This window comes from Neopelma chrysocephalum, unplaced genomic scaffold (genome assembly GCF_003984885.1).
Source record: "Neopelma chrysocephalum unplaced genomic scaffold, ASM398488v2 Primary Assembly neopelma1_22, whole genome shotgun sequence".
NCBI classification, from domain to species: Eukaryota; Metazoa; Chordata; class Aves; order Passeriformes; family Pipridae; genus Neopelma; species Neopelma chrysocephalum.
The window spans coordinates 28420607-28446381 of record NW_020897689.1 but is presented as its reverse complement, the minus strand read 5'-3'; the positions used below and the strand labels follow the sequence as shown (position 1 = coordinate 28446381).

The 25775-nt window shown below is 43.4% G+C and overlaps 1 protein-coding gene and 1 long non-coding RNA gene across 2 annotated transcripts in view; both read right to left on the bottom strand.

The window, feature by feature from the left end:
• LOC113964306 (microtubule cross-linking factor 1-like) overlaps positions 1-370 on the bottom strand; it is a 15455-nt gene extending 15085 nt beyond the window's left edge. Inside the window, exon 1 of the mRNA XM_027676365.1 lies at positions 23-370. Within this exon, the coding sequence (XP_027532166.1) occupies positions 23-370 (348 nt within the window). The remainder of the gene's footprint in view (positions 1-22) is intronic.
• Positions 371-11243: 10873 nt separating this feature from the next.
• LOC113964347 lies at positions 11244-24801 on the bottom strand. Its single transcript, XR_003533167.1, has 3 exons — positions 18164-24801; positions 14190-17917; positions 11244-13725 (listed from the first exon to the last, which is right to left on the bottom strand). It is a non-coding gene; the product is annotated as an uncharacterized LOC113964347 (long non-coding RNA).
• Between the last annotated feature and the right edge of the window lie 974 nt (positions 24802-25775).

Genomic DNA, 25775 nt, shown 5'->3' with positions numbered 1-25775 from the left:
CCCGCTTGGCGCAGGGGGCGGCCTTGGCGCCCGCCCTGCCGACGGCAGTGCCGGCGGCGGCCGCCTTGCTCCCCGGGGCGGCGGGGCGGCGGGAGAGGCGGCCCGGCGCTGCCAGCAGCCCCGCGGCCGGAGGGTGGGCGCCCGGGTGCGGCGAAGGGGGCGCCCGGGCGGGGAGGCCGGGGGACTTGGGGGGCGCAGGCGGCGGCTTGGCGGCGGCGCGGGCGTGCAGGTCCTTGAGGAAGGGTCTGGCGGGCGACGGGGCGCGGTGCGGCCGCTTCTTCTCGGCGTGCGGGTGGTGGTGGCCGGGAGAAGGCGGCGGCGGCCGCAGCGCGTCGCCGGGCCCTGGTCCGGGGCCATTCAGCGCCTCCATGTCGCGGGCCGGGGGCGGCGGGGCGGCAGCGGCGGCCGCGGGGGCGCCCGGCGGCGGCAGGAGCGGCGGTCCCCGCGGGGCACAGCGGCAGGACGGGCAGCCTCCTCCAGCCTCCCCGCTCGCTCTCTCATCACTTCTGTTTCTCCCAGCCACAGCCCTCACACTTTTCTTTCTCGATCTCCCTCTTCCTGCCCCCCCACCCCCACCACCTCCTCCGCCTCCTTCTTCTCCTCCTCCTCTTCGCCGCTCTCTCCCGACCACTGATTTGTTTCAATAAATCGAGCCCAAATCCCCCGGTGGCAGCCGTCTCCTCCTCCGTCTCCTTCCCCTCCCGCTCCCCTCTCTGCCCGGCTCAGCTTGATGCTGCTCAAGTTGTGATGCAGCCCAAAAAACAGATCCTTTTCCCTTCGATCCGAGGAAAAGGCGTGTTTTCCCGGCTGCCTCCGCCTCCACTTGCAAGCCCCCCGCTTAGCCCACCGGCGCCGCTAACCCCATCGCTGCCCCCAGCCCTGGCTCCAGCTCCAGTCGCCGCCTCCGCCCGGCTCCTGAAATAGCCCCGCGGCTGCCAGGGCCGCTCCGGCGCGGCTCTGCCCGCCTGTGCGCAGGATCCGCCCCCTCTGTCAACCAGCCAGGCTCCTCTCCTCCCGCTCGGCAAACTACTTTCCTCGCACGCTTTATTATAGGGGCGCCTCTGCCCGCCGCTTCCTATCAGAGAGCCTCATCTGGGGAGAAATTTTAATTTCCCAGCCATGAACTGTATAGTGTTGGCCGTTTATTATTTCTTTTCCCCGAACTAAGACTTCATGAAAACGCTCTCTCCAAGGACTGGCAGCAACAAAACAACACCCACTGCATTATCTCTCTACTCAAGGCAGACACAGGTTCATTGAGGGGCAGAGCTGTGTATCCGACGGAATCAGCAAGTTCCTGGCTGTGGATAAACTACTAAAGGCGTGGACCTGTCCTTTTGGGGCACGGGGACATGAAATTACAGCCCTTACATTTGCAAAGCACCTGGAGAGTAAATGAAAGGGAGGAGAGGCTCAGGCGTGGGAAAGAGGCACAGCCTAATGGGGAGAGCAGAGCAGCTCTAGTCGGGATGTTTCCGATTCCTCCGCTCGGGCACAGCGGGACCTTGGAGAAGCCGCGGTGGCTGCCTTATCTGTCAGACGAAGGCGGTGAATGCGTGCTTAGCTCCTGAAGTCCTTGGGAGGCTCAGATCACCCACGTCTGAATGGCAGGGACTGCAGCGTGCCCTGGGGAGGACAGTCCCGGGCGTTTTGGGAGGGCAGCAACCTGAAGCGCTCCGGGTACCCCGCTCCGCTCAGCTGAGATCAAGGCATTACACCGAAAGGCAAAAGCCTCCGGGACTTCTGGAGCCTGAGGGCACCGGGCACCACGGGGCGGGTGGCCAGGGCGAGACCACGCGGCTGGCGCTGGCAGTGCCAGTCCGGGGCCAGTGCCAGGCCACGTTGCCCGGGGAAGGGACGGGACCGCTCGGACATCCCTGGCCTCCTTCTCCCAGTAACCGATTCCTACTGAATAGGCAGCACCGGCGCTGCCGCATGAGTATGCAACAGGTAGTCCTTACTTTGTAAAGGCTGCAGAGGTGAAAAAAAAATAACATTCAAATCAGAGCTGTATTTACAGGTCTCCAGGAAGTGGGAGCAGCTCGACGGCACCGCCCCGGGCAGCCGGCGTGTGCAGCGCCAGTCGGGAGAGCGCCGTGATGAGCGGCCTGCCGGGGGGGCGGGAGTCCAGGGCGGCTCCAGCCCCCGGGAGAAAGCCGGAGCTTAGGGCGGCAGCAGAGAGGGGGCGGTGGCCAGAGTCCCTCCCTGTCCCCGGCGGAGGGACAGATCTCCTCGGCAGGGCGGTGTGGTCCTTCCGCGAGTGGGCAGGCGATGAAAGCCCTGCTCCGGGGCAGCCAGCGGGCGATATGATGCTGGTTTGGGGTGGGATTTTTTTAATCTCTTGACAAATTCAACTTCTGTTAGTGCTCATATTTTCCACCCGTTAGCATCGTTGCCGGACAGCTCGGTTCCCGCATCCAGATGTGCCTTCCAGGTCACGGCAAAGTACCTTTTGTGGTAAAGATTGCACTTGCTGCCGCCGATAGGTACATCTACTGGAGCTACCGAGAGGACTTAGTTGGGCCAAGCCCTTTAAAAATTAAAGGAAATACTCTGAGGAGAGAAAAACACAACAAACCCACTCACAGGTGTAAGCCCCCTCATTCTCCCTCCGTGGGCAGCATTAGTAATTTACTTGATTGGGTGAGATAACCAGTGTATAGAACCAATGTGAAGTGGCTGAGTTGATTTAGAAGAATGGCTTATGAAATATATACTACTGTTACATTTTAATGATACAGCATTTGTGTCAGGCCATCACACATTATCAGTGTTTCCTACCAAGCTGTTGTGCTCCTAGTCGGTTTGCTCTGGGTTTTTTTGTTTGTTTGGTTGGTTTGTTTTGTTTTTGTTTGCTTGTGGGGTTTTTGTTTGTTTGATGTCGGTGGGGTTTTTTTAGTTTTGTTTTTTTGGTTTTGTTTTTTAGGGTTGTTTTTGTTTGGTTTTGGGGCTTGGTGTTTTTTTTGGGTTTTTTTTTTTTTTGGCAATACACTGCTGCTCAGTTCAAGTAATTCTCCTACACAAGAATGCTAGAGAGTGAAAGAGATGACAGGTGCTGTATTTCATAGTGAGAAATAGTAATTATTATGGAAACACTATTATGGATGTTGTCCTACATGAGAGATGTCAGAAACGTTGTTTTGTGCTACTATATCCACATTCTCACTTGGTTTTGGCTATAAATTCCAAGAATATATGGGAATTCCAGCTTCACCGACTAGATTTTCAATGTGTTTATGTCTGTGATGAAAGGGGAACCGCTCTGTGATAATTTATGAGTACCCTGTTTTGACTTTGCCCCATGAACAGAACGGTTCAATTCAAAAGGAAAATGAAAGGAAAAGTATGGCTCAAGATAAGCCACTTTTCTACAAACAATAGCTGAGGGACAGTGCCAGGCTTCTTTGCACTGGAGGGAAAAAGAATTAGGAAAGTGAAAAAAGGAGCACATTCACAAAAGGCTGGGAATTGTCTGGGAGAATTAATCTGAGAAACTTGAGTGCCTGATGGAGCCCAGTTTCCTGTGGTTACCTTGTAAATTTTACTTTACAAATACATGAATAAATATATTTCAAAAATTCTTATTTATCTTTTTTTCCCCACTAAATACTTTGTTTCAACTGCTAAATGCTTTATGTTTAAGATGTTTTGTTATATCACTGTGCAACACTGACCACAACCTCCTGCAGGCAAAGAGGACTAAAACTCATTCTGACTTCTGAGGAGGTGCCCTCAGATAAATAGAGACTCAGAATAATTAAAGGTCCATGACATGGCAGGGTGACCTCAGATCAGAAAGGAGACTGGAGAGTAGATACCTCTCTAAACATGTACCTTTGTGTTCTGTTCATCTTCCTCTCATTGAAACATACAGTAATGTTTGCTGTCCCAGGCAGCTCCAGTTCAACTACGCATGTTAATAAAGTGATTTATTTACATTAATGCTCAAACAAAATTGGGCTGTGGCACTGAAAACATGCTGCAGCAGAACATGTTAGATGGAGGCAAATGCGCAGTCACACCAAGAACCCTTTACGTTGTGTTGGCAGTACAAAGCATCTAATAACAAAGAAATGCAGCCCCTGTAACCCTCCCTGGGCACGTGCATGGCTGGGTGCAGATGGCAGATTTGTGTGGTATGAGGCCAGCTGTAGTATTTTGGCTGTGTTCCTCTGTCCTCTGCTGTCTGAGCAATGCCATTTGGAGATCCCTACAAGAACAGTGTAAATAGGCATGGCGTGAATAAGACCCTAATATGAAAGCTAAGTACATACCGCAGAAATCTCCATTGGGTTAGGCAAATGCCCACTAAGGATTACTGTTATCATATTACTTATTTATTTATATCAAACCATTTTTCCTTTACTTAAAACTTGCTAATGATTCTCATAGGAACATGCAGTCACAGACTATCATGACCACCCTAATTCTCCTCTCTCTTTCTTTTTATTTGCTTGTAATGTCCAATTGTTTTCACTTATCATAAGTTAGTCATACACTCCCTCGTGGTGGAACAGTTTCTTATATGCTTGTGTAGCTCTTAACATAATAGGACGTCTGGGTGTTGGTTGAATAATACAAATAATCAGACATAACACTTTTATGACACATTTATTTTGGCAATGCTGATATCCTTTGTCTGATTAATGCTGACATTTGATAACTGAGTTGTATTTGCACAAATAATTATGAAAAGTAAATGCTAAGCCTGACTACTTAGATTAGCTATCGTACATCTTACAAAGCATAAGACACCGTTTTTGGCAGTGCAGGACTGTTTAAATTCTTTTCTAGGGCTGAGGCACAAGAGAGTTTACAATTGCTTAGAGAAGATGTGAAGAGGCTCAATCTAAATGCAAATTTGTGCCTCAGCCAGCCCAGTTTACAGTAGCCTAAGCTGTTATTTTCTCCTATTTCAAATCCCTATTTGAGATTTTCTTCAATGACACCATAAAAGCAACCAACTTATAATGGCCAGGCTCGGAGTTATAAGGGAGCCCTGATGTTTACAGAGCTAAATCAAAATAGTAAATGAAGACACAAGTGCATCCACGCAGGCCATATGTATGGATAAACCAGCATCAATCTGGTTGAGTCTATCATTATTGCCCCTTTATATGTTGCAGATCATAAGCTGTAATTTCTTTGTGGCCACATTGTGCTCTGTGATTATACCATCCCAGAGGAATCCTAATCAGGGCCAGCAGGTGTTACAGTGACACGTTAACAACAGCAACGAGGCATAGCTTCAACAGAAAAAATGTGTGACATCTTCAAGCTCACAAATCCCTTTTTTTTTGTTGCAATCTCTCCGTCAACTGCTATCTCTCCCTGGGGAATTCAAAGCCCCAAAGACCTTTTTTAAAGCTTTATTCCTGATCCCAGGAGTTATATCTAGATTGTCGCTGCTTGCTCCTTATTTGTACAAAACCTGATTATTAAAGGTCTCAGTTCTTTACTGGAGCTTCTGTCCTACAGTAACAATATTACTAATTGCCATAATTCAATCAGGGAATGGAAATAATTACGTGACTAGGTCATATAAGGGACTTTAGCAGTAGAAGAAGAGTGTCGGCAGACTTAAGGCACATTCATCCAAAATTGTCATCCCCCAAATCCCATCACTCAAACCCACAGATTCCTAACTCTGTTGATAATCTTAATTTTGGCCATAAAGCTTCCTGGGTGAGCAGAGCTTTTTCCTTGTATGTATCCATGCCTGATCACTCGGAGCCAGCAATGGAGCCCCTAGGTATCATGTAGTCACCACTAAGGCTTTCTACAGGGATTTCTGGTAGGGATTGGAGTCCACACGAAACACAGCTTTGATGAGAGAACAGCAGCACCTCACATCTTGCAGAGGGCACGGTAGCCATGTGTCAGGGCAGAAAGTGAGAAGTCTGGCTTTGAAGCCTTCCTCAGACTGCAGGAATTAAAGATCGAACCCCCAAATACCAAGGGGCTGTTGGGGCTCACTGACCGCAATCAGTAATTCCTGCTGCTGCTAAGACTTTGTGTCTGCGTGGGATCAGGCTCAGGCTGGGAAGCAAATGCGGCTCTTGCACCCTTGCTGGAGGGAGAGCTTGGGTCTCCCTGCGCAGGCAGAAGGTGGTTCCCATAGGTGAGGCCATCCTTCCCTTCCCCAGCACAGAGCTACCCCCTCTCCCAATTCCTCCAGCTCTGCCCAGGTTGAAATCTACAACCCCGTTACAGGTGGGTGTTCCCAAGTGTGCACAATTCCTCTTTCAATGTTCAAGGAAACATCAGCCAGAATGCAAAGTCCTACATGCTCAGCACCACAAGGCAAGGTTTTTTCAGTCTGGTGTTTGCTTGCGAATCACAAAAGTTCATGCTGAAGACTGACCTGGTCTGTTACACACTGTCCCATCTTTGCATAGGACAGCAAACTGTCATGTCCAATGGGAAAAAAACTCTCAAAAATTAATATATCATGCTATCATACTAAGGGGCATCTGTGAACCTCAAACATTCAGGAGCACATGCCATGCTATTAGAGTTACTGCCTATTTTAGAACTAAACAAAGCAAATGTGGTTTCCAATATTAATAAATTTGTACTTTTCCTTCTCACAAACCACCTACCATGTAAATAAACAGCCACATGCACACTTTAAAACTTATCATCTGCTCCACACTGTAGGCACAAGTACTTAGGATCTGCTAGCAGAGAACTGTGTGTCACTCATTTTCCAGGGATAATTTATTGCCTTTCCACGCGTCTCTCTTTTAAAGTAGAATTGATACAGTTTCTTTTGTTCCTGGTTAACCCCTAAATGCAACAGATGCAGTTCAACCCAGGTGTTTTTTTGGGGGGAATGGGGAGGTGGTAACTATGCTCAGTCAAGACTCTGAAAGTCATAAAACATTTCACTGTTTTGAACCCCTGGATCTCTCATGACATGCAAAAGGAAGAGGCTAAATAAGTCAAGAATAATAGAATCATAGAATATTGGAAAAGACCTCCAAGATCATCAAATCGAACCCTTGATCCAAGACCACCGTGGTTATTAGACCATGGCACTAAATGCCACATCCAGTCTCATCTTAAAAACCTCCAGGGATGGTGAATCCACCACCTCCCTGGGCAGCCCATTCCAATGTCTGATTACTCTCTCTGTAAAAAATTTCTTCCTAGGCACTTGGCCTTGTTGAACCTCATCCCGTTGGAATCAGACCACCTCTCCAGCTTGTCCAGGTCCCTCTGCAGAGCCCTCCTGCCTTCCAGAAGATCAACACTCCCCCCCAACTTGGTGTCATCTGCAAATTTGCTAATGGGACACTCAATCTCCTCATCCAGATTATCAGTAAAGATATCGAACAGAACTGGGCCCAACACTGATCCCTGGGGGACACAATAGTGACCGGCCACCAACCGGATGCAGCACTGTTCACCACCACTCTCTGGGCCCGGCCATCAGCCAGTTCTTAACCCAGCACAGAGTGCCCCTGTCTAAGCCATGGGCTGCCAGCTTTCCAGAGCATGCTACGGGAGACAGTGTCAAAGGCTTTGCTTAAGTCCAGGTAGACTACATCCACAGCCTTCCCCTCATCCACTGGGTGGGTCACCTGATCATAAAAGGAGATCAGGTTGGTCAGGCAGGACCTGCCCTTCCTAAACCCGTGCTGGCTGGGTCTGATCCCTTGTCCATTCTGTAGGTGTCGTATGATTGCACTTAGGATGATCTGCTCCATAACCTTGCCAGGCACTGAGGTCAGGCTGACGCGCCTGTAGTTTCCCAGGTCCTCCTTGCAACCCTTTTTGTGGATGGGTGTGACATTCGCCAACTTCCAATCATCTGGGACCTCCCCTGTAAGCCAGGACTGTTGGTAGATAATGGAGAGCAGCTCGGTGAGCTCTTCTGCCACCTTCCTCATCGCCCGAGGATGGATCCCATCTGATCCCATAGACTTGTGAGGATCCAAGTGGCTCAGCAGGTCACTAACTGCTTCCTCCTGGATTACAGGGAGGCTATTCAGCTTACTGTCTCTGTCTACCAGCTCCGGAGGCCAGTTGTCCTGAGGACAGCCTGTCTTACTGTTGGAAACTGAGGTAAAGAAGGTGTTAAATACCTCAGCCTTTTCCTCATCTTGGATAACTATGTTCCCACCCATGCCCAGTAAACAATGGAGGTTTTCCTTGTCCCTCCTTTTGCTACTGATGTATCTGTAGAAAGATTTTTTGTTACCCTTAACAGAGGTGACTAGATTGAGTTCAAATTGTGCCTTTGTCTCTCTAATTTTCTTTCTACATGACCTAACTACGTTCCTAAACTCTTCATGAGTAGCCAGCCCTTTTTTTCATAGTCAGTAAGTTCTGTTTTTTCCCCTAATTTCCTTCAAAATCTCCCTGTTCAGCGAGGCTGGTTGTCTTCCCCACTGGCTCGCTTTTTGGCACACTGGGACCGCCTGCTCCTGTGCTTTCAAGGCTTGCTTCTCAAAGCATGTCCATCCCTCCTGGAACCCTTTGTTTTCAAGGGCTGTTTCCCAAGGTACCCTCTGAACCAGTCTTCTGAGTAGGCCGAAATCTGTCCTGCGGAAGTCCAGGGTAGAAGTTTTATTGCTGGCCCTCCTTGCGTCCCTGAGTATGAGAATCATTGAGAATCAAAGGCTGGCTCTAATCACAGGCACCAAGACAGGAACAGCTCATTTTGGGTCTTTCTTCATAGGCAGTGAGGAGCTGGCACAGAAAGATAGCATTAATTTATCAGGTATTCAATGAAGAAAAAGAAAGATGGGCTGTATAATTGTTATTTGCTGAAGATGCTTTTCACAGTTTCTGATTATTGAAATTGATATGCATTACTGGATATATTGTTTGTAAAATATAGTTTGATAAAATATCAATGCCAGAAATACTTCACGGAATTTTGAAACATCTTAAAAGCTGAAGAGACAGACTAATAAAATGACTGTTCATTGGTAGTGTGATTAGTTTGGATATTCTGCAAGGGAAGTGTCACCTTACACTGAGCAAAACATCAGTCAGAATATTATAAACTATCCATTTCTAATGCTACAGTTGGCTGAAGAAAGCTGCAGAAAATATCATATTCTGCACACACACACTTAGCTCTGATAACTAACCAATATCCCAATATAGCAAACATTCAGTAGGATTAACTTCCTAGATATATCTGTGCCAAATTTAGCAATTAGAGTCAGTATTTTTCCACAGTGTTTCATTCCCACTATATTATTTCCTCCTACCCTTAGCACCTCTTCAACTATTTCTTTTCTGACCATGACTAAGCAGACTGTTCCCAGCAGAAACTAAATCCCAAATTTTTTTCATTCCCACTTCAATTCCTCCTAAGATGCCATGAGCAGACATGCCATATTCTTTATTGTATCTCTTTATAGTCATTTCAATTAATCTACCTCCAATTGATCCTAAACCTCTAGGACCTCTGACTTAAGTGCCAGTTCCCTTCAAAGCTGTTTTTGATTTAAGTCTGGTTTTTGAGACAGCTGCTCCCTAGTTTTCTTCTTGCCCCTGAAAATCCCGAACAATTGCTTCTTACAAATACTCTGACTGTGATGGTTTAGGAGTTTCTTTGTCCTCAATGCATCTGCTGTTCTATTAGGGCTCAGGAAAGCTGATTATTGAAGTATGCTTCACAGTTCCTATGTTTCCACATGGAATTTCCTCTCCAACTCTCCCATCCGAATTTGGGGCACATCATTGCATCCCCATATGACACTCAAGCTCTTGATTATGCAGCACCTTTGAGGCAAGCACATAGTTACTTCCTGCAGTTTAGACTCCACAACAAGCTCAGAAATCAATGATTTTTAAGGAACATGCAAACTCTCACTCATCAGTGCTTAAGTACCAAAAAATAAAAGGCCCAGAAGAAGAAGAATCAATGAGCAGGAATGCGTTATCCTGACATAAAGAGAAGTATAAGCAAGGAAGATTGATTTTCATACATCAGAGAGATGTTTGGAAAACAGACCACTGATTGTAGGGAAAGACCTACAATCTCAGCACAACCTGTCACCAAAAACACTTCTAGTGGTATGTTCAGGGTTCTATGCTCCTTCAGTAAATAAGGCATCAACTTTAATTTTTGAATTTAAATAAATATGCTAGCACTTCCTATTCAGAAGTTGAAGAGGAAGCTTTGCTTACTTTCTTAACTTATCTTGTAGTGTATTACAGTTTGTTTCTCAACAGAAGAAGAATGGATAGTGTTGTTGTCCTGGACCTGTAATAAGAGATTCAACAATAAAGATTTTCACTCAAATAGGGAATTAGTATTCACTGAAAAATATTTTCAGATCAGCAGACACCTGCAGCATACGCAAGAATTGTCCTTAGCACTGAATCAGTAGAATTTCAAAAAAGGCTTGAAAATTTGACACCTGTTGTATCTTCACAACACTTGGGCACTTTTCTTTTTTGAAGTTAGGTTGAAGCAGTTCTTTATATTTATTACATTTATTACCAGAAATGCTGGTGTTTTAGAAAGAATAAGATACAATATGATAACTAATTGATTTAGTGCATTTCAGGTTGCAGAGTTGAGCTCAGAATTGTGTTGAAGTGTCTTGCCAGGGCAGGCAAAATAAGGAGGAAGAAAAATTTTCTAGTAATCTTATCTTGTAAGAAAGCCTGGAGTCTGTTCTCCAGCTTCTGAAGGACGAAATATCACTTTGTCAATTTCTTGCCTGGTAGTGGAATTAAAGCTCTAATAGTCTTTATTTAAAATTGTGATATGACAGCACAGTGCTAGCACTGACTAGTCTCGTGATGTTAAATGTATATGCCTTACCTGTGCAATAATTAGTCCAATATTCACACAAAGATCTTTTTACATTAAAGACAAGATAAACCAAACCCTCAGTTTATTGCACAGGTATCTTGGTCTGGGAGTGATTACAAGTTCACACTGTTGTCTTTCTTACACTGACACTGCAACTTCCTAAATTAGTTTATCCTAATCCTTGGTAAGAACAGGCACTTGTTGCAGGGATGCCATGGAGTAGGTGTTCCAGGAGTGTTATTGTTACGGCAGGAGTGCGAACCAGCCCCCTTCACAGCAGGATGCAAGCAATGTTGTTCACATTTGCTGGCAGAGGTTCTCACCCTGACCATAGCCCCTCAGCCCTGAGCTGGGAGAAGGCAGGGCTGGGGTTCAGTTTTCCACCCTTTCTCCTATCTGTGCTGCCATGGGCTTGGCTGCCTTGCAAGGGTTTTTGTCCTCCATCGCCAAGAAGGGAGTGGTGGGCTGGGTGGTTTGCTCATCTCTACCTAGCTGGGCCGTATGAATGATCTGGGAGTGCAGGCTGGAGTGTGAGCTGGAACTCTGCATGTGCTGGCTCTGCTGTTTGTTTCCCTGCAGAAGGTTAAATCTATTGACTATGGTGGCACAGCTTGTGACTGCTTGGGTAAGACTAGATTAAGCCCAGAGGAAAAAAAGAGTAGGAAGATTTCTGCTTCCAAGAGGGGGTGTCAGCACAGAAGTGAAATCACAAACCAGCTACCACTCTGAGTACAGAAGATGATTCAGCATTGGATGTAGCATAGACATTAATTTGAAATAAAAAAATGAAGCCATTAAGACTTCCATAGAACAACTAACTTTCTTCCAAATACCAAGAGCTTATGGAATGCACAATAAACAATTTATTTCAAATTTTCTGAAGAGTTTTGATAAAATCTGACTTTGGAGGTTCTCGACAATTCATCTTGTCATGAGCCAAAAGTTTACGGTAAGGTGGCAAGTATGTAGGGATAACTGGCAAAAATGGAAAGCTGTTAATTGTTGAACTTGTCAAGGAATATCACAATACAATTGGCAACTTCAATCTGTTTACTTGCAATTTAGAAGATAAAGTGAACATCCTCATTCACCAAAGCTGCTCACAGTAAAATACCATTCTGGTGGCTCAAAACTGTGACAGACTAGGAAAACCTTAATGAAATTATGTAATAGACAACCTTGTGGTAAATTAAATTTAGACCCATGCAAGACTGGGGACTAGAGATGAGCAAATAATTGTTTCAAAAATGTATTCAGCATATTTGGGTTTTGCATATGCTTGCAAAATGTGAAGAGACACACCCTTTCCAAGTGGATGAAGAATAGCCAGGTGATGGAGGGCAGGGAGGAGGAAGGGGCTGGTGGAGGCTCCGTGAGACACTGTGGCTGTGTACAACACCTGCTGGAAGTGCCACTAACAAATCCACCCCACATATCACAGACCTCTGTCGTACTAGCATGCCCCTCTGCTTTCTGCGTTCAGTGATGCAGAAGCCATTTACCCCTCTAAGGGTGAGCAGCTTTGCTCTGAGGAGTGCTAGCACAATGTGGCAATTCATGAGAAGCATGGTAGTGCAGTTCCATTTGAACAGAAGTGAGTTTACGTTTATGCCACCTCTCATTTTTAATTCATGGATACATTAATTTTGTATCATTTGCATCATAACTAGAGCCTTTCCTGCAAAGGAAGGAACACTAAGGATCCATTATTTTTATTTTTTTTCCCCTCATATTCTGCTTTGCTGTTAGTCACCTTCTCTACATGAATCAATGTTATTTTTCCCAAAAAACAGACATGTGGGATTTATTCAGGCATAGCACTGATATTAAAATTGGGACACTTCCCTTTAGCAATAAACAGTGAACAATAATATAAAGCACTATAGCATGACAGACATCGCTTGAATGAAGAAGAATGCACACCAGACTCATACTTTTTGCTGTCCATCAAGAACAATGGATTCAGACGTGGCAGTGTCTCTGCACGCCACACAAGAAGTTGCCTCCTCATTTCTTTTGGACTTTTGTACTAAAAATCTGGGTTGCCACATTCCAGAGATGTTTATCTATTTTTATAACACTCCTGTTCTCCACTGAAGACCAAGAGAGGTCTTTAAGATCTACCAAATTGGTACTTGTTGATAATTATTTTTAAGCTTATCACAGTTCGTAAGCTCTCTTTAGTTCCTTTAATTTTGGACTCTGTACACCATCCTTTTTCCATTCAAGACAAGAGTTCACCATCTCAGGAGTCAAAGCCATGTACTATTTTAACAGACGTCACAAAAGATGAAAAAGTTATTAATGAATCCTGCGGTCTAGATGAACGGCTATTATGCTCATGTGACTGCATGAAATACAAAAAGAGGATAAAAAGGCAGGTTCATTTTCAGCATTTAGATTCTCTTCTTTTATGAAGCTTTCCCTGAAGCATGTCCCTGCATTTGTTTATCTCCTTCTTCCTCCCCTCCCCTCCCCTCCCCTCTCCAACTCCTGCTCATTTGAAGTATTAAAATCCCCTCTGTCCTTTGGGCCACATTAGTCCTCTCTTCAAATCCTTCCTGCCTGCAGCATAATTTTTAAGGTCTTGTCTTCCCAGCTTTGTGGGGTTACCCATGCTTCCTGCTTCTTTCCAAGCACAAAATATAATCAGGGTAAGAAAGATGCCGTAGGCCCATAGAGTTTGAAACCATTATGTTTAAGTCTGGCAGTAGGTCAAGGCAGAGATGCAGATGCAAAGCTGCATTTTGGTATGTATTTTATGCCTGATCTGTAGTAGAGGAGAGCTGTGTAAACTACCTATTGAAACCTTGCGTGATGGAAAATCTCATTGCTGGGAAATATACCATCAAAAAGAGAACAGGGAAGGAAGGGGAAAAAGGTAACAGGTACTCAGTGAAGTACCTCACTGTGGGATGAAACAAGGTGACCAGGAAAACCTAATTGCCGCGGTCCGAAAGGGGGGGAGGGGAAATGGGGCCGCGACACAGCACGGGACACCAAGGTGGGATGCAGGTAGAGTCTTTATTCCAGCGCGCACGCGGGTTTTATCAGCTCCGGAGGGAAAAGGCCAGAACATAGGGCGGAGCAGGAGACAGACAGGCGGAGGGACAAACCAGGATAGAGACACGGGCAAAAGGGGAGGAGCGCAGGAGGAACCAGGGGAGGAAAGGGCGAATGGGGGCTGCCTCCTTTCTACAGCTTCTCCAGCCAATCGGCAGAGAAACAGAGGGGCAGGGAGGTGAACAAGCCAGGACATGCCCGGGAAATACAAATTCTGGGGAAGCATACAATGTGTATATACATAATAACTGTAAAATCTGTATCATAAAGTCCTTTCAATCACTGTACATCTTTTTCCATTTCTGGAATCGTTCCCACTCAGATTCTTGGTCCTCGACACCTAATCATGGGTACTTGGCAGTGTTTTCCTACCTTACCTCCTTCAGAGCAAGTAATACCCATTCACATTCACAGCCCTTCAAATAAAGTTGCCTTTCATGATAGATACAAAATATGGCTTCAATCTCTCTTTTTTTTTTTTTTCCCCAAAATGGCACACTAATGGTGTTTGCCCTTGAAGAATTTTCAAGAATATGTACTGACTAGTTTGATGCAAAATTAGGAATAGACTAGGAATTCCCTCATTTCATATAATATTTGTACCATCACAACAGTCCTGCAACCTCAGAGATCAGCGCCAAAGTTAGAGGTCAGATTCTCAGTCTTTGTCTCAATGGCTTGGTAATGTTTCTCTGAACAGAGGAAAATATAAACTATTGGGGAAAATTCATAGGAAAATATAAGCTGTAAACTCAGTATTCCCAGATGATATGCTTTACTTTTTGGTTTTTGGTATCTTGGTGAATTTGCCCCTAAATATGTGTTGCTACTGGATGTTTTATCTGATATGTGATATTAAATAATGCTAATATTTTTGCTGGGTATCATTTGTCTCAATTAGTATGCATATTTGAAATTTTACACTGTATTAAATGAAGAATATAATCCAATCAAAACTATCACATGTAAGGTTAAGAATTGAAATCTATATTGTTAACTGAAGGCTACCCCATACTATAGAGCAAAGCGTTTTAAAGAATACTACACAATACATTATGGATCTAAGCTTTTCAAAGAGGATATGCAGGATTAGGGCTACATTTAAATCCAAACATGATAAAAGGAAAAAAATAAATAGGCAAACCAGGACCACTTTACAGTGATGTTATGTAAGAACTTACATAGGAAAATAATTCAACCCCTGGTTCTATCTTGTGATGGTATCAGGAGCTAAAAAGGTATTTTAAAACATAATTCTTTTTTTTTTAATTTGTCCTCATCTGATCGGATACTATAAATATCAAAATACTTTAATCCAAACTGTATGGCTATTGCCATCACAGTGCAGAGCTCATTTTGTTTGTAAGCCTCAGTACTGTATTTTCTGTTTCAGCACATTTCAGCTTCTCTTCAGTACCAGCTCAGCTCTGACATTTTGGGATTTTGTGACTACTGAAATACTGAGCTTTGTGATGCTTTTCAAATAACTGCAGCATTATCTATACTACATTCTATTTTCAAGTTTGTGACAGATATTCTCAGTACTGACTCAGTCTTGAAGTCCCTTGCATTTTCAGGAAAAACTACTAAGATTACGCTATCCTTTGGGACTATGTATACTGCCTACATAATATATATCTATTTTGTAAGCAGCTTATGGTAGGAACCATGTATTACAAAAAGTTGAGTGTATAACCAATGCCCTTATTTAGTAATAACCCATGTTCTTGCTCCTTCTGATTCCAGTGCCTGGTGGCAGACTGTGATTTGTTTGTGAGGAGATGAGTGGTAGCACAATAACATCTACTAAAATACACTTGTTATTCCTGCCTTTCCCATTCAAAGATGAAGGCAGCAAGCAGCCAGCGGCATAAGCTCTCTGGTAATCAAAATGCATAAGAGGCTTCTAGATCCTACCCGTGTCATTCCATCTTCTACCTCCCCAGGAAGAAATGCTGTAATGGAGACAGCAGCATTATCCTCAGGAGGGTACCACTGCTCCCTTCCTTCCCTCTCTCCCTCTCTCTCTCCCCAGTACTCTAAGAGAAATATGTTGCCTCTGGAAACTCACGTGCCAGAATATTATTCAAAGATTCATAGTTCCTGATTCTCGCTACAGTCCGCTCTTGCGGCTTTGTTTACTTGGCAGAGTGAGGGAGGGAGGAGGGAACTGGATTAGCCTCAAAACCCCACAACAAAAGGCAGAAAAGCGCTGCCTTAGGCATTTAATAATCTGCCTTTCTAGAGAATTACTGAATATGCCAGAATTATCTCCTGAAAATCTGGTGTATTTTAAAATAGTTATTCATAGCACTTAAGAAGCACTTCATATCAGAATAGATTTGAAATCAACAGGAGTTCTGTTCTTATCTTGTAACCACTGTTACATACCATAAGAGAAGAACAAAATGTTCTGGGTTTATCCACTTTACCCTTAGAAGCATAAACATTACACTGATAAGAATAATCAGAACTACTGGGATGGGAGCACTTGGAAAAATAAAGGGAAACAATTCAAGTTTTTGGTCAAGTGAATAATAACCTTCCCATTTGTAAAGACCTTTACAGATGACAGGGGACTGCACTATTTCCCCGAACATAACATGGAGAGAGGACTGGAGTATTGGTTTTGTTGTTTGATTTCCTTTTTTTTTTTTTTTTTTAAGAAAGGAAGAAAACTACCTACTCTTTGCTCATGGTATTGGACAGATACCATGCAGTGGCTCAAAACGCTAATTTGCTTAATTGCATTAGTCCACTCCCCTCCTGTTAGGGGAATTCAAGCTTCAATGGCAAATTCAACCTCCTAATGAGATTATGGTGACGTTCTCAACATGAGGCTGTGGGGTGGTTGTAAGATGGGCAAAGGAGCTTCCTTGGTGACTAGCTGAGTGGTTAACCCAGGTAAGATAGGTTGGAGGCAAGAATCAGTCTGACTGACAGCACTTCATCCTTTAAACTTCAGTTCATGGCTGAGCAAAGCAGAAATAGTGCCAAGCAATGACCATGGGGAAATTACCCTTGTTTTTAATCTCTGTCTCTTCCAGCTGATGTCAGTAGAGGGGGACAAGACAAAGGACCTCAAGCTGTGGTTAAGATCATTAAAACAGAAGAATATAAAGCCATGAACATGCCTGTACCATCTATTAAATATTAATTTCAGTTGAATGCAGACATTTTTCTTTGTTATGCTGTTTGATACTATCATCATTATTATACCTTTAATCCATTTTATATAGTTTTATTCCTTTTTTAAGCTCCTTTGTAATGAAGGTGCCTTTTAGTCAGCTCCACCAGCTAATCAGATTGCTTTCCCTTCATTACTCACACTGAGCTTTTAAAGCCTGAAGCCTAAGCTAACTGGAATATATGCTCACGATTTAAGTAATGTGGAAGAGCTGAAACTATGCCAGAAACACAGCACATAGCTACATTTTTATTGATGTCATATTGGGAGCAGGTGAGATGCTTTTGAATTAGGGGACCATTTAATCAAAAATGTGCCCAGTTACTGTACAGGAGTATAACAGATATGTTTATCACTCACAAATTTCAGTGGAAACAACTAACAGCCTTTTTTGCCGTTTGTCCAATAAATTGTGTTAAGACAAATGCAGGGCAACATTAAAGAGATTGTGTCTGTCAACAGAGACAGACAAGAATTTTGGGGGGGTATATTATTTTTTCCCAAGGCAAAGATATTTCTGAGTCAGAGGACAATGCTGCCCACAGGCAATTAAGGAGTCTATAACCCACACACACAGATCCCCCAAGCCTGATTTAGTTCACAGCGGTGCAAATCTAGAGAATTTCCACTGCAGTCAGTTAAGTTAAGCTGTGGTCAAAAACACTTATAAAGGCAGAATTGTTCCCTCTTTCACAAGACTGTGTATGTGAGGAAAGATTGGAGGTACAGACCTGTGGGTAAACCTGAGTGAAGGGCTTCAAAGACTACACGAATCCGAAAGTGATAGAAAACTTACTCTGACCACTAAGCACCTCTGGCAGGTGATTTGCCTCTCCGGTATGTGGCTGCTGCCCAGGAATGTGGTGGTGGGGAACAGCAACCTGGTGCAAGGGCAAGAAGAAAGGAGAGACCATTACTACGTGATACCAACAGTAGCAATTTCTAATTCCTCTACACTCTAATTTAGTACAACTGAGAGTGTCATCAATTGCTGAAATCTTTTCACTATTTTTAAACCGTAGGGAGCAAATGGAAATCACATTTTAAAGATGGAAACTTAATTAGGGTTTTTGAGAGCTAGTCATTTGCCAAAGGAGAAGTGACAAGGGCAGTTCTACATTCCTTACCTCTTCTCTCCTCTGGGAAGGTTTCTGTTGTGTCTGCTGCCGGTCCACAGTGTTTCCTTTATTGTGGATTTATCTGTGATGGCTCCCGGCAGATCAGTTTGATGTAGCCAGTCATCAGGATTAAAATGGAAGAATCAACAGGTTTTTCGGTTTGTGTTCTTGTTTTCCTCAGCACTTTTAGGAAAGGCTCTAATTCTTACAATCACATCTTGACCTTGGTTCCCAAGATGATCTATTTTTGAAGATAACTACACTGTAATCAAAGTTTGCTAGTTATACGTGTAGCAGCTTTCATCTAGCTAGATTCAGATTAAAGGTTCCTGCAACACTTAGGCTGCTGAAGCCAATGTCTGTCACAGCATTGGAGCCCTTACGGCTCCACAAGGCATGCTGGGCATCCACTTGTGAGGACCGTAGGCTTGGTGGCCCTTTCCATGACAGCTCCTGCCAACCTTGCTCTGCTGGAGTCACACTTTTGCCTCCTAGAAATACCTTGTTACCCCCATCATGATCAATTGTCTGTAGTCAGTTCTTCAAAACACGACCTTCTTCAGTCCTTCAGCCCAAATATTTATGAAGTGACTGGCCACTTTTGCTCATTAGGCTCTCATAGTTCATGTGGGCTGAGAGCAGTAGCTACTGTTGTGGCTGTGATGCATATCCGCTGCTTCTCCTCTTCAGCTCTGGAATTTTTTTTCTGAAAATTTTTCCATCTCGGCTTTCTTTATGTTTCTTTGTTGTGTCCCAATGGTCTAGAGCTCAAGAGAAGTTGTTCTGGTGTACTTCTGAAAGTTCATCAGGCTCAGTAAGTTAATAGCTTAAGAAGTTGAGAGGCTGGGGAGAAGGCAAGATATTCGGAGCACCTTTTTAAGGTATTTGATACATAATCAAATACAATCAAATATTTTGATAAATAAATTAGGAGCCTAATCTCTCTTGGCTTTCCTAACAGTGAAAGAGATGACTCATCCTGATTCCATTTGGTGGAGGAACCTAATTTAAGCATCCAGATTTAGATGAGTTAAGTATATGATGTGATGACTCCTTCCCTCTCCTGTTCATTTTTCCACTGCTCACATGGGTGGGAAATTCAGATGTATGTTACTATTTTTTTTGCAACGTGATGTGACCCCTTATTTTTAATGAGAAGAGATTAATCTTTGGAAATGTGAGGATGAAATTACACTCTTTTCAGGACTAGAGCCACAAGCTAATATAATCATGTAGAGCCTAGGAAAGAGCTATGGAGACACCTGAATCTCAGATCTGAAACTCATGTCTATAATGAGAAAACCATAACATTTATTAAGTGGTTATTCAAGCAGGCTCAGGATCACAATCCTAACCATTTCTGCTTTGGCCAGGAACAGAGAATAGTTACAGAGTAAGGATGCAAACGCAGACCTCCACCCACAGTTTCAGTGGGAGAAAAAATCATCTTCCCGCTGGGTTTTGCCATTGACTAATCCTGCAACATCAAGAATTTTTATTTGCATGAAGAGGCCTAGGAACTAAAACGAGGTCTTAAAATGCAGCCCCAACACTTTTTGGAACTAAATTTTGGGTGTGTAACTTACACTCATGACAGTCTTTGGCTGTACTATGTTTTGAACACAGCTGCAAGCACACATGTAGTCATTCCCTTAGAAACATCCATCTCGGTTATGGAAATACTAGGATTATTAGAAAATAACTACTAGTCATTGTGAGAGATCACACTCATCTGACCAGAAGGACTGTGAAATGTAGGTAATATTATGTGGAAATTTAAAAAAAAAAAAAGGGGTATTAAGGCAAAGAAATGCCAAGATATACCTTTGTTATGTTGCTTAGCATAAACTATAGATAGGAGAAAATGCTGTCACGAATCCAATTCAGAACTTGAGGAATTGCCTAATTACAGCTCTACCAGAGGTGAGTGGTCAAGGACACCACCCTTCTGAATGCCAGCAACATTTTCAAACTACTTGACATATGCTTAGGTACTTGGCCATCCACAGGGGAGGAACAAGAAAGTATAATGTAATGGCCTTTAAGTAGGTTCATCCCATTGTCGTGGTTTAACCCCAGCTGGCAACTAAGCACCACACAGCCACTCCTGTGTCACTGTCCCCCTGCCAGTGGGACAGGGGAGAGAATAGGAAGATTCAAACCCATGGGTTCTGATAAAGATAGTTTAATGGAACAGAAAAGGAAGTAAATAATAGTAATGATAAAAGAATCAGAATATACAAATCAAGTGTTGCACAACGCAACAGCTCACCACCAACCGACAGGTACCCAAGCCAGCTCCTGAGCAGCCAGCTTCCCCTCCCAGTTTATATACTGAGCACGATGCCATATGGCATGGGACATCCCTTGGGTCAGCTGGGGTCAGCTGTCCTGGATGTGTCCCCTCCCAACTTCTTGTGCCTCTCCAGCCTTCTCACTGGCAGGCCACGAGAAGCTGAAAAGTCCTTGACTTACTCCAAGTTGCTCAGCAACAATTGGAAATATCAGTGTGTTATCCATGTTACTTTCATACTAAATTCAAAACACAGCACTGTGCCAACTACTAGAAAGAAAATTACCTTTATCCCAGACAAAACCAGGACACCAATGTAGAAAATACTTACCTACATTAATGCATCTCCCTTTTGGTTCTACTGTCTTGCTCATCACATGGAACGTCATGTCAAATATTGCAATACTAGGAAAAGAGGTTTTACTGGTGTAATTGACATAGTTTCAACAAAAGCTGAGGGCTAGTTTTCTGTGCCACCACAGAAGTAGCCCTACATATATATTTCAGAAACAACCAAAGTACATACAGGTAGTCTTTAGTTGAAAGATGCTTTCGCTCCTATGCTACCCTTTCTTCCTTCCTGCCTGCCTTCCTTCCGTCCCACCCCCTCTAATTCTTCTGCTCCCACTGCAGTAGTGCTCTGGAGGCTCCTGGCAGTCCCATCCCATAGGTATGAAATGTGCATGAGACTTTCATGTGACAGCTCCTTGGATCCCGACCGAAGCATCTGAGCCCTGCTTGCTCACTGGGGTTGCCAGAGAAGCACTGGTGTGCAGCTTGTGCAGTGCTCAGCTGCCCCCCTTCTGACCAGCAAGAGGCTGTTTGATGGTTCATTTGGGCACACCAGGAGCTAGGCTCAGCTAGTGCTGACAAGGTAGGCATCTCCCCCACTAATTCTGACAGGCTGACAATACAGGTTTAATACTAAGGAGCACAATTACCTCTCCCTGTACCCCATTAATATTTGTTTGATTAGTCTCATGTCTTCCTTTGCTCTCCCACCTAAATTCTCCCCTTTCACTCTCTCGTCTAAACTCAATCTACTTGTGATATACCCTCATCCATTATCCATTATCTGTTTTCTCCTCAAATGCTCCTCTAATTCTCTTCCCCAAAGCAACAGCGGCCAGGCACACTGAGCAGTTAAAGCCCAGATAAAGTGGTTACTGAGCTTCCAAGCCCTCCTTTAACACAGCCTTGTACAGGGTTAAATAAACAAGAAGGGGACACAATGGGTCATGCTCTCAGGGGAGAGGTCAAGGTGCTAGCCATGGCTGAGATATACTTTCTAATGAAGAGCTTTTAAGGGAGATCAAAGATGAGGCTGACAAGACGTGCTACACTTGCAGTGTGCCAGAGGAGGTAGGAAACAGGTCCAGCTCCCTGTGGTCTATCTTCACTGAAGCCCCTCACAGGGGACGGAGGAGATGTAAAGAGACAGAAAGCATGAGGCACTGAATGGTGCAAGCGACACAGGGTAGATCTGACCCTCAGCTGAATTACCGACTGGTGTGCAACATTTGAGGTGTGAGGTTTTGACTGTCCCACATACCTACTTACATTTGCATTCTCCCTCTTATTAGTTTTAATTACTCTTATGTTTTGCTATAATAGGAAGGTGAGGACCTTAAAAGACGCACCACTTCCAGAAAGCCATTACTGCAGCATAACCCCCTCCTCTCATGGCAGAGCTGGGACAAGTTAGACTTTCTCTGAAACCACTGATTTCCTAAAGTTTTTCAAAAAACTGAAGCATACAAAAAGGGTCCATATTGATTTGATAGGAATTCAGTTTCTAGATGGTAGCTGATTAGAACTAGATGACTGATTCAATTTTCAAGCCTGATGCCTGTTGATCAAGCTGATAACTAATGTACTGCAGGGACTGCTTTCTGACCTATCCAGAGATGGGCAGGCACCTGGAGGCAAATGTCTAATTTTCATTTAGACCCCTACATCAGACAAACCTCCCTTTTTTTTTTGCTTTTTTGTTTTTGTCTCTCTAACACTAATATTTACTTATGATGCTTACTTAGAGCCGTGCAATGCATAGCAAAAGTTGGTCTTATTGCAGAGAAACTGAAGTTCTCTTTTTCTCACTGACCAAATTGCATGCTGTGTCCATTTGGTGGGAAAAGAGAAGTGGAAGTGGACAGAATAGCTCTCTTCCATTCTCCTCTGGGTTTCATTATCAAAGACATTTTCAATTTCAGCAGACACCTAAACTTTCTTTACGAGCTGCTAGCACAGTCTAGCACAATTTCCACAATTTAAATATCTCCTATACAAATACATTTTATCCATCAGTATCTAATGACCCAGGAAAACATAAAACTCAATTTACTCATTAACCTTAGCTTCCTGAAACTGCAATTACTGCCCTGTGCACAGTCAGTAATTGAATTGAATGCGGGTAGCATGCAAATGCCAGCCAGTGCTAGCTACTGCTAAAAAGCTAATCCTGCATGCTTACCAAAATTGCATGTGGCACACAGACAGCAGGTAGTAAAGCTAGAGTGTTAGAAAGGAAAATGCATAAAGTAGCATGTGCAGGGATTAAGGAGATGCAAAAGATCAGACTCACAGGAACCCACTCGGTGGGAATAAACACAACATTATATTAGCTCAGGTTTACGGTTACAGTTAATAGCATGCAGACTTTCACATTGAAAAGCATTTTCTGAGTGGATCGTTTCACCACAGAATCAGATCTTGTTTTTCTCCCTGCCTTTTGTAATTCAAGAAGCTAGCTGGCATTTTACATAGCCTAGTGTTCCTTGCCCCAACTGTCAAAAAAAGAAATCAAGACATTACAAACAAGGACTGGATCTAACACAATAAGATTCAGTTTGAAGTATACTTGTCTTTCAATATTGTTACTTTCTCTTTTTTTTCCTCCCACTGAATGATGAGTGTATGCTTTTCCAGGTTTGTGGGCAGTGCTTTTACATTTTTCAGCTTGATCTAAGTGTAGATGACCCTGGTCTCTTGCAGCTACATTTAATATCTCATCATGGCCCTTGCAGAAATCTCTCACTAGCTGGCTAAGTACATTTATCATGAAATCTCATATTCCTCTCACATTTCACTTGTTTTGTCTAGTTCCCTGGTTCCAGCGCTAATTTCTTACTTTCTTTCTTTGCTACTTGAAGGTGCTCCAGTAAGTAAAAAATGCCACTTAAGAGCTTGAACACCACAGTTTTGAACTCATACAAGGCATGCCTATGCTAGCACTGGCTGGCATTTGCATGCTACCCGCATTCAATTCAATTTTAATTCAGATAAGGATCATCCCCTCTTGCTGCACCTTGGTTCACATCATAGAACTTCATGTTTTATGAAGAGGATTTCTACTAGAAGACCCTAAATCACAAGCTGTTCTTCAGGAGTGCAGGTAACAAATTCTGGTTGCTATCAGCAGTCACTGCCTGAGGACAGACTGCAGCAAGGCCAGAGCAATCCCTGCCCTGGAAATGTCCAGCACCAACGCAGTTTGACAGCACCGCTCATTTTGGATCACACCACTTTTTAAGATTGACACAGCATCCATAGCATAAGTATACACAACTTTCTCCTATTTTAATTTGGTGGTGCCTTGCAAGAAAGCCCCCACAGAGAATCTACAGCTACCTATAGAAAACAATGTTATTTTGATAATCGTTTTTTGTAAGTGATGTCTCTTTAGTCCGATGTTTGACTAGTTGTCTGGTTCTCCTTGGCTAAACTTGTCTCAGTCTGACTGGAAACCTTGGTTTAGCTTGCTGAGATGTAACAACATTTTTTTTTCTAATGATCAGACACATACTACCCATTCTGTGTAATTTTGCATATTTTAGTCATGTGATGTAATAGTTTTATAGTGGTGGCAGCTGGCTATTCTACGTAGAAGGATGTATTTGGGACTCAAACACAGCAACCAGTGCAAATATATAGGAACAATGGCAAAGTATGACAGCAAAAGCCTTCGAAGTGGGAACACTGGATGTGGTCTAGACAAATCAGTCCTGGACTGATAAGAGGGGGCTTGGGATAACACTAGGGATGCAAGTACTCACCAATGGTAAATTAAAGATACTCACAATTTGGAGCTGGGCAAAACCAGAGTTAGGAGTAAAAGAGAGCAAAAGGCATTACCCAACACATGTAAAATGCACTGTATATTGTAAATGCAGATGTAATGCACTTGCAGACCAGTGAAGAAAGAACAAGGTCTAATAAAGTGTCAGTAAACACAAAAATAGCCCCAAGTGTAACCTAGAGGGAGGAAGAAGTTGCCAACATTGTATTCCTCTTGGCAAAGAGGAGGAAACCCAGTCATCATCACACTCTACTCAGTGTGTGTGTGCGCCTGTGTGCTTTTCTCTGCAACAATTTAAATTGATTTTTTTTAATACAGTGAGAAATATTAATTTAGTAATTAATGTTTATTGCATTTTATTTAAGTCTACTAAAATGTCAGTTAGATGAACAATAAATTCTTGGCTTCTCCAGTAAGGCTTGTCTCCATTTTTGCTTACAATGAGATTTTGAGAATAACAAATTGATTTCAATTAAGATGTATTTTGTCGCCATTTTGAGTAATCCCTGTCTGGATGCACAGAGTTCACAAAAACCTGCAAAGGAGAGTTATTTGAGTTCAGATTTGTATCCAGAACAGCACCGGTAGAGGAAGTTAAATGTAACCAAGCTTAAACTTGTAAATATGTCAACGTGGGGATTTTCACTGCTTTTAAACTGCTTTCAGTCTGCTCTTAAGATGACAGAAACAGTGCAACCTGCCTGCGCTTTCCTTAGAGTGGTGACTATATACATCTTGTGCAAAACCCACCCATCTTGTCTGTCCTCCCACACACATTCCACAGAAGAGAGTTCTCTAAGGGATATTGGAGTGACATCATTTTGGGATAGCTGGTAGATACTGTAATCAAATAATAGAAGACATGTAGAAAAATGTCATGGAAGAATATCTGTAATATTCAGTCATCACAGACTGCATGAAAAGGGAGATCCACTTCATCTAATTTACTTAGATTTATAAAAGCCATTCAACCACATCTCTCACTGAAGGTTCTTAGAGATACTAAGATGCCATGGGACAAAAGTCCTCTTCTGGTAAAATTGCTGATTAAATTATAAAAAGCTATTGTGTAAAGCAATGCTGAAACCCCATTTTTCAATGCAGTGCTGGCCTTCTTGAAAAGAGATGGTAAAAGAAAATATGTACAGACAAGGGCTGTAAGGATGTTTAAAGGTATGAAATGGATTCAATAACAGGAAGAACTGAAGATAACAGGGCTTGCCAAGATTGTAAAGGATATGACTGATGGA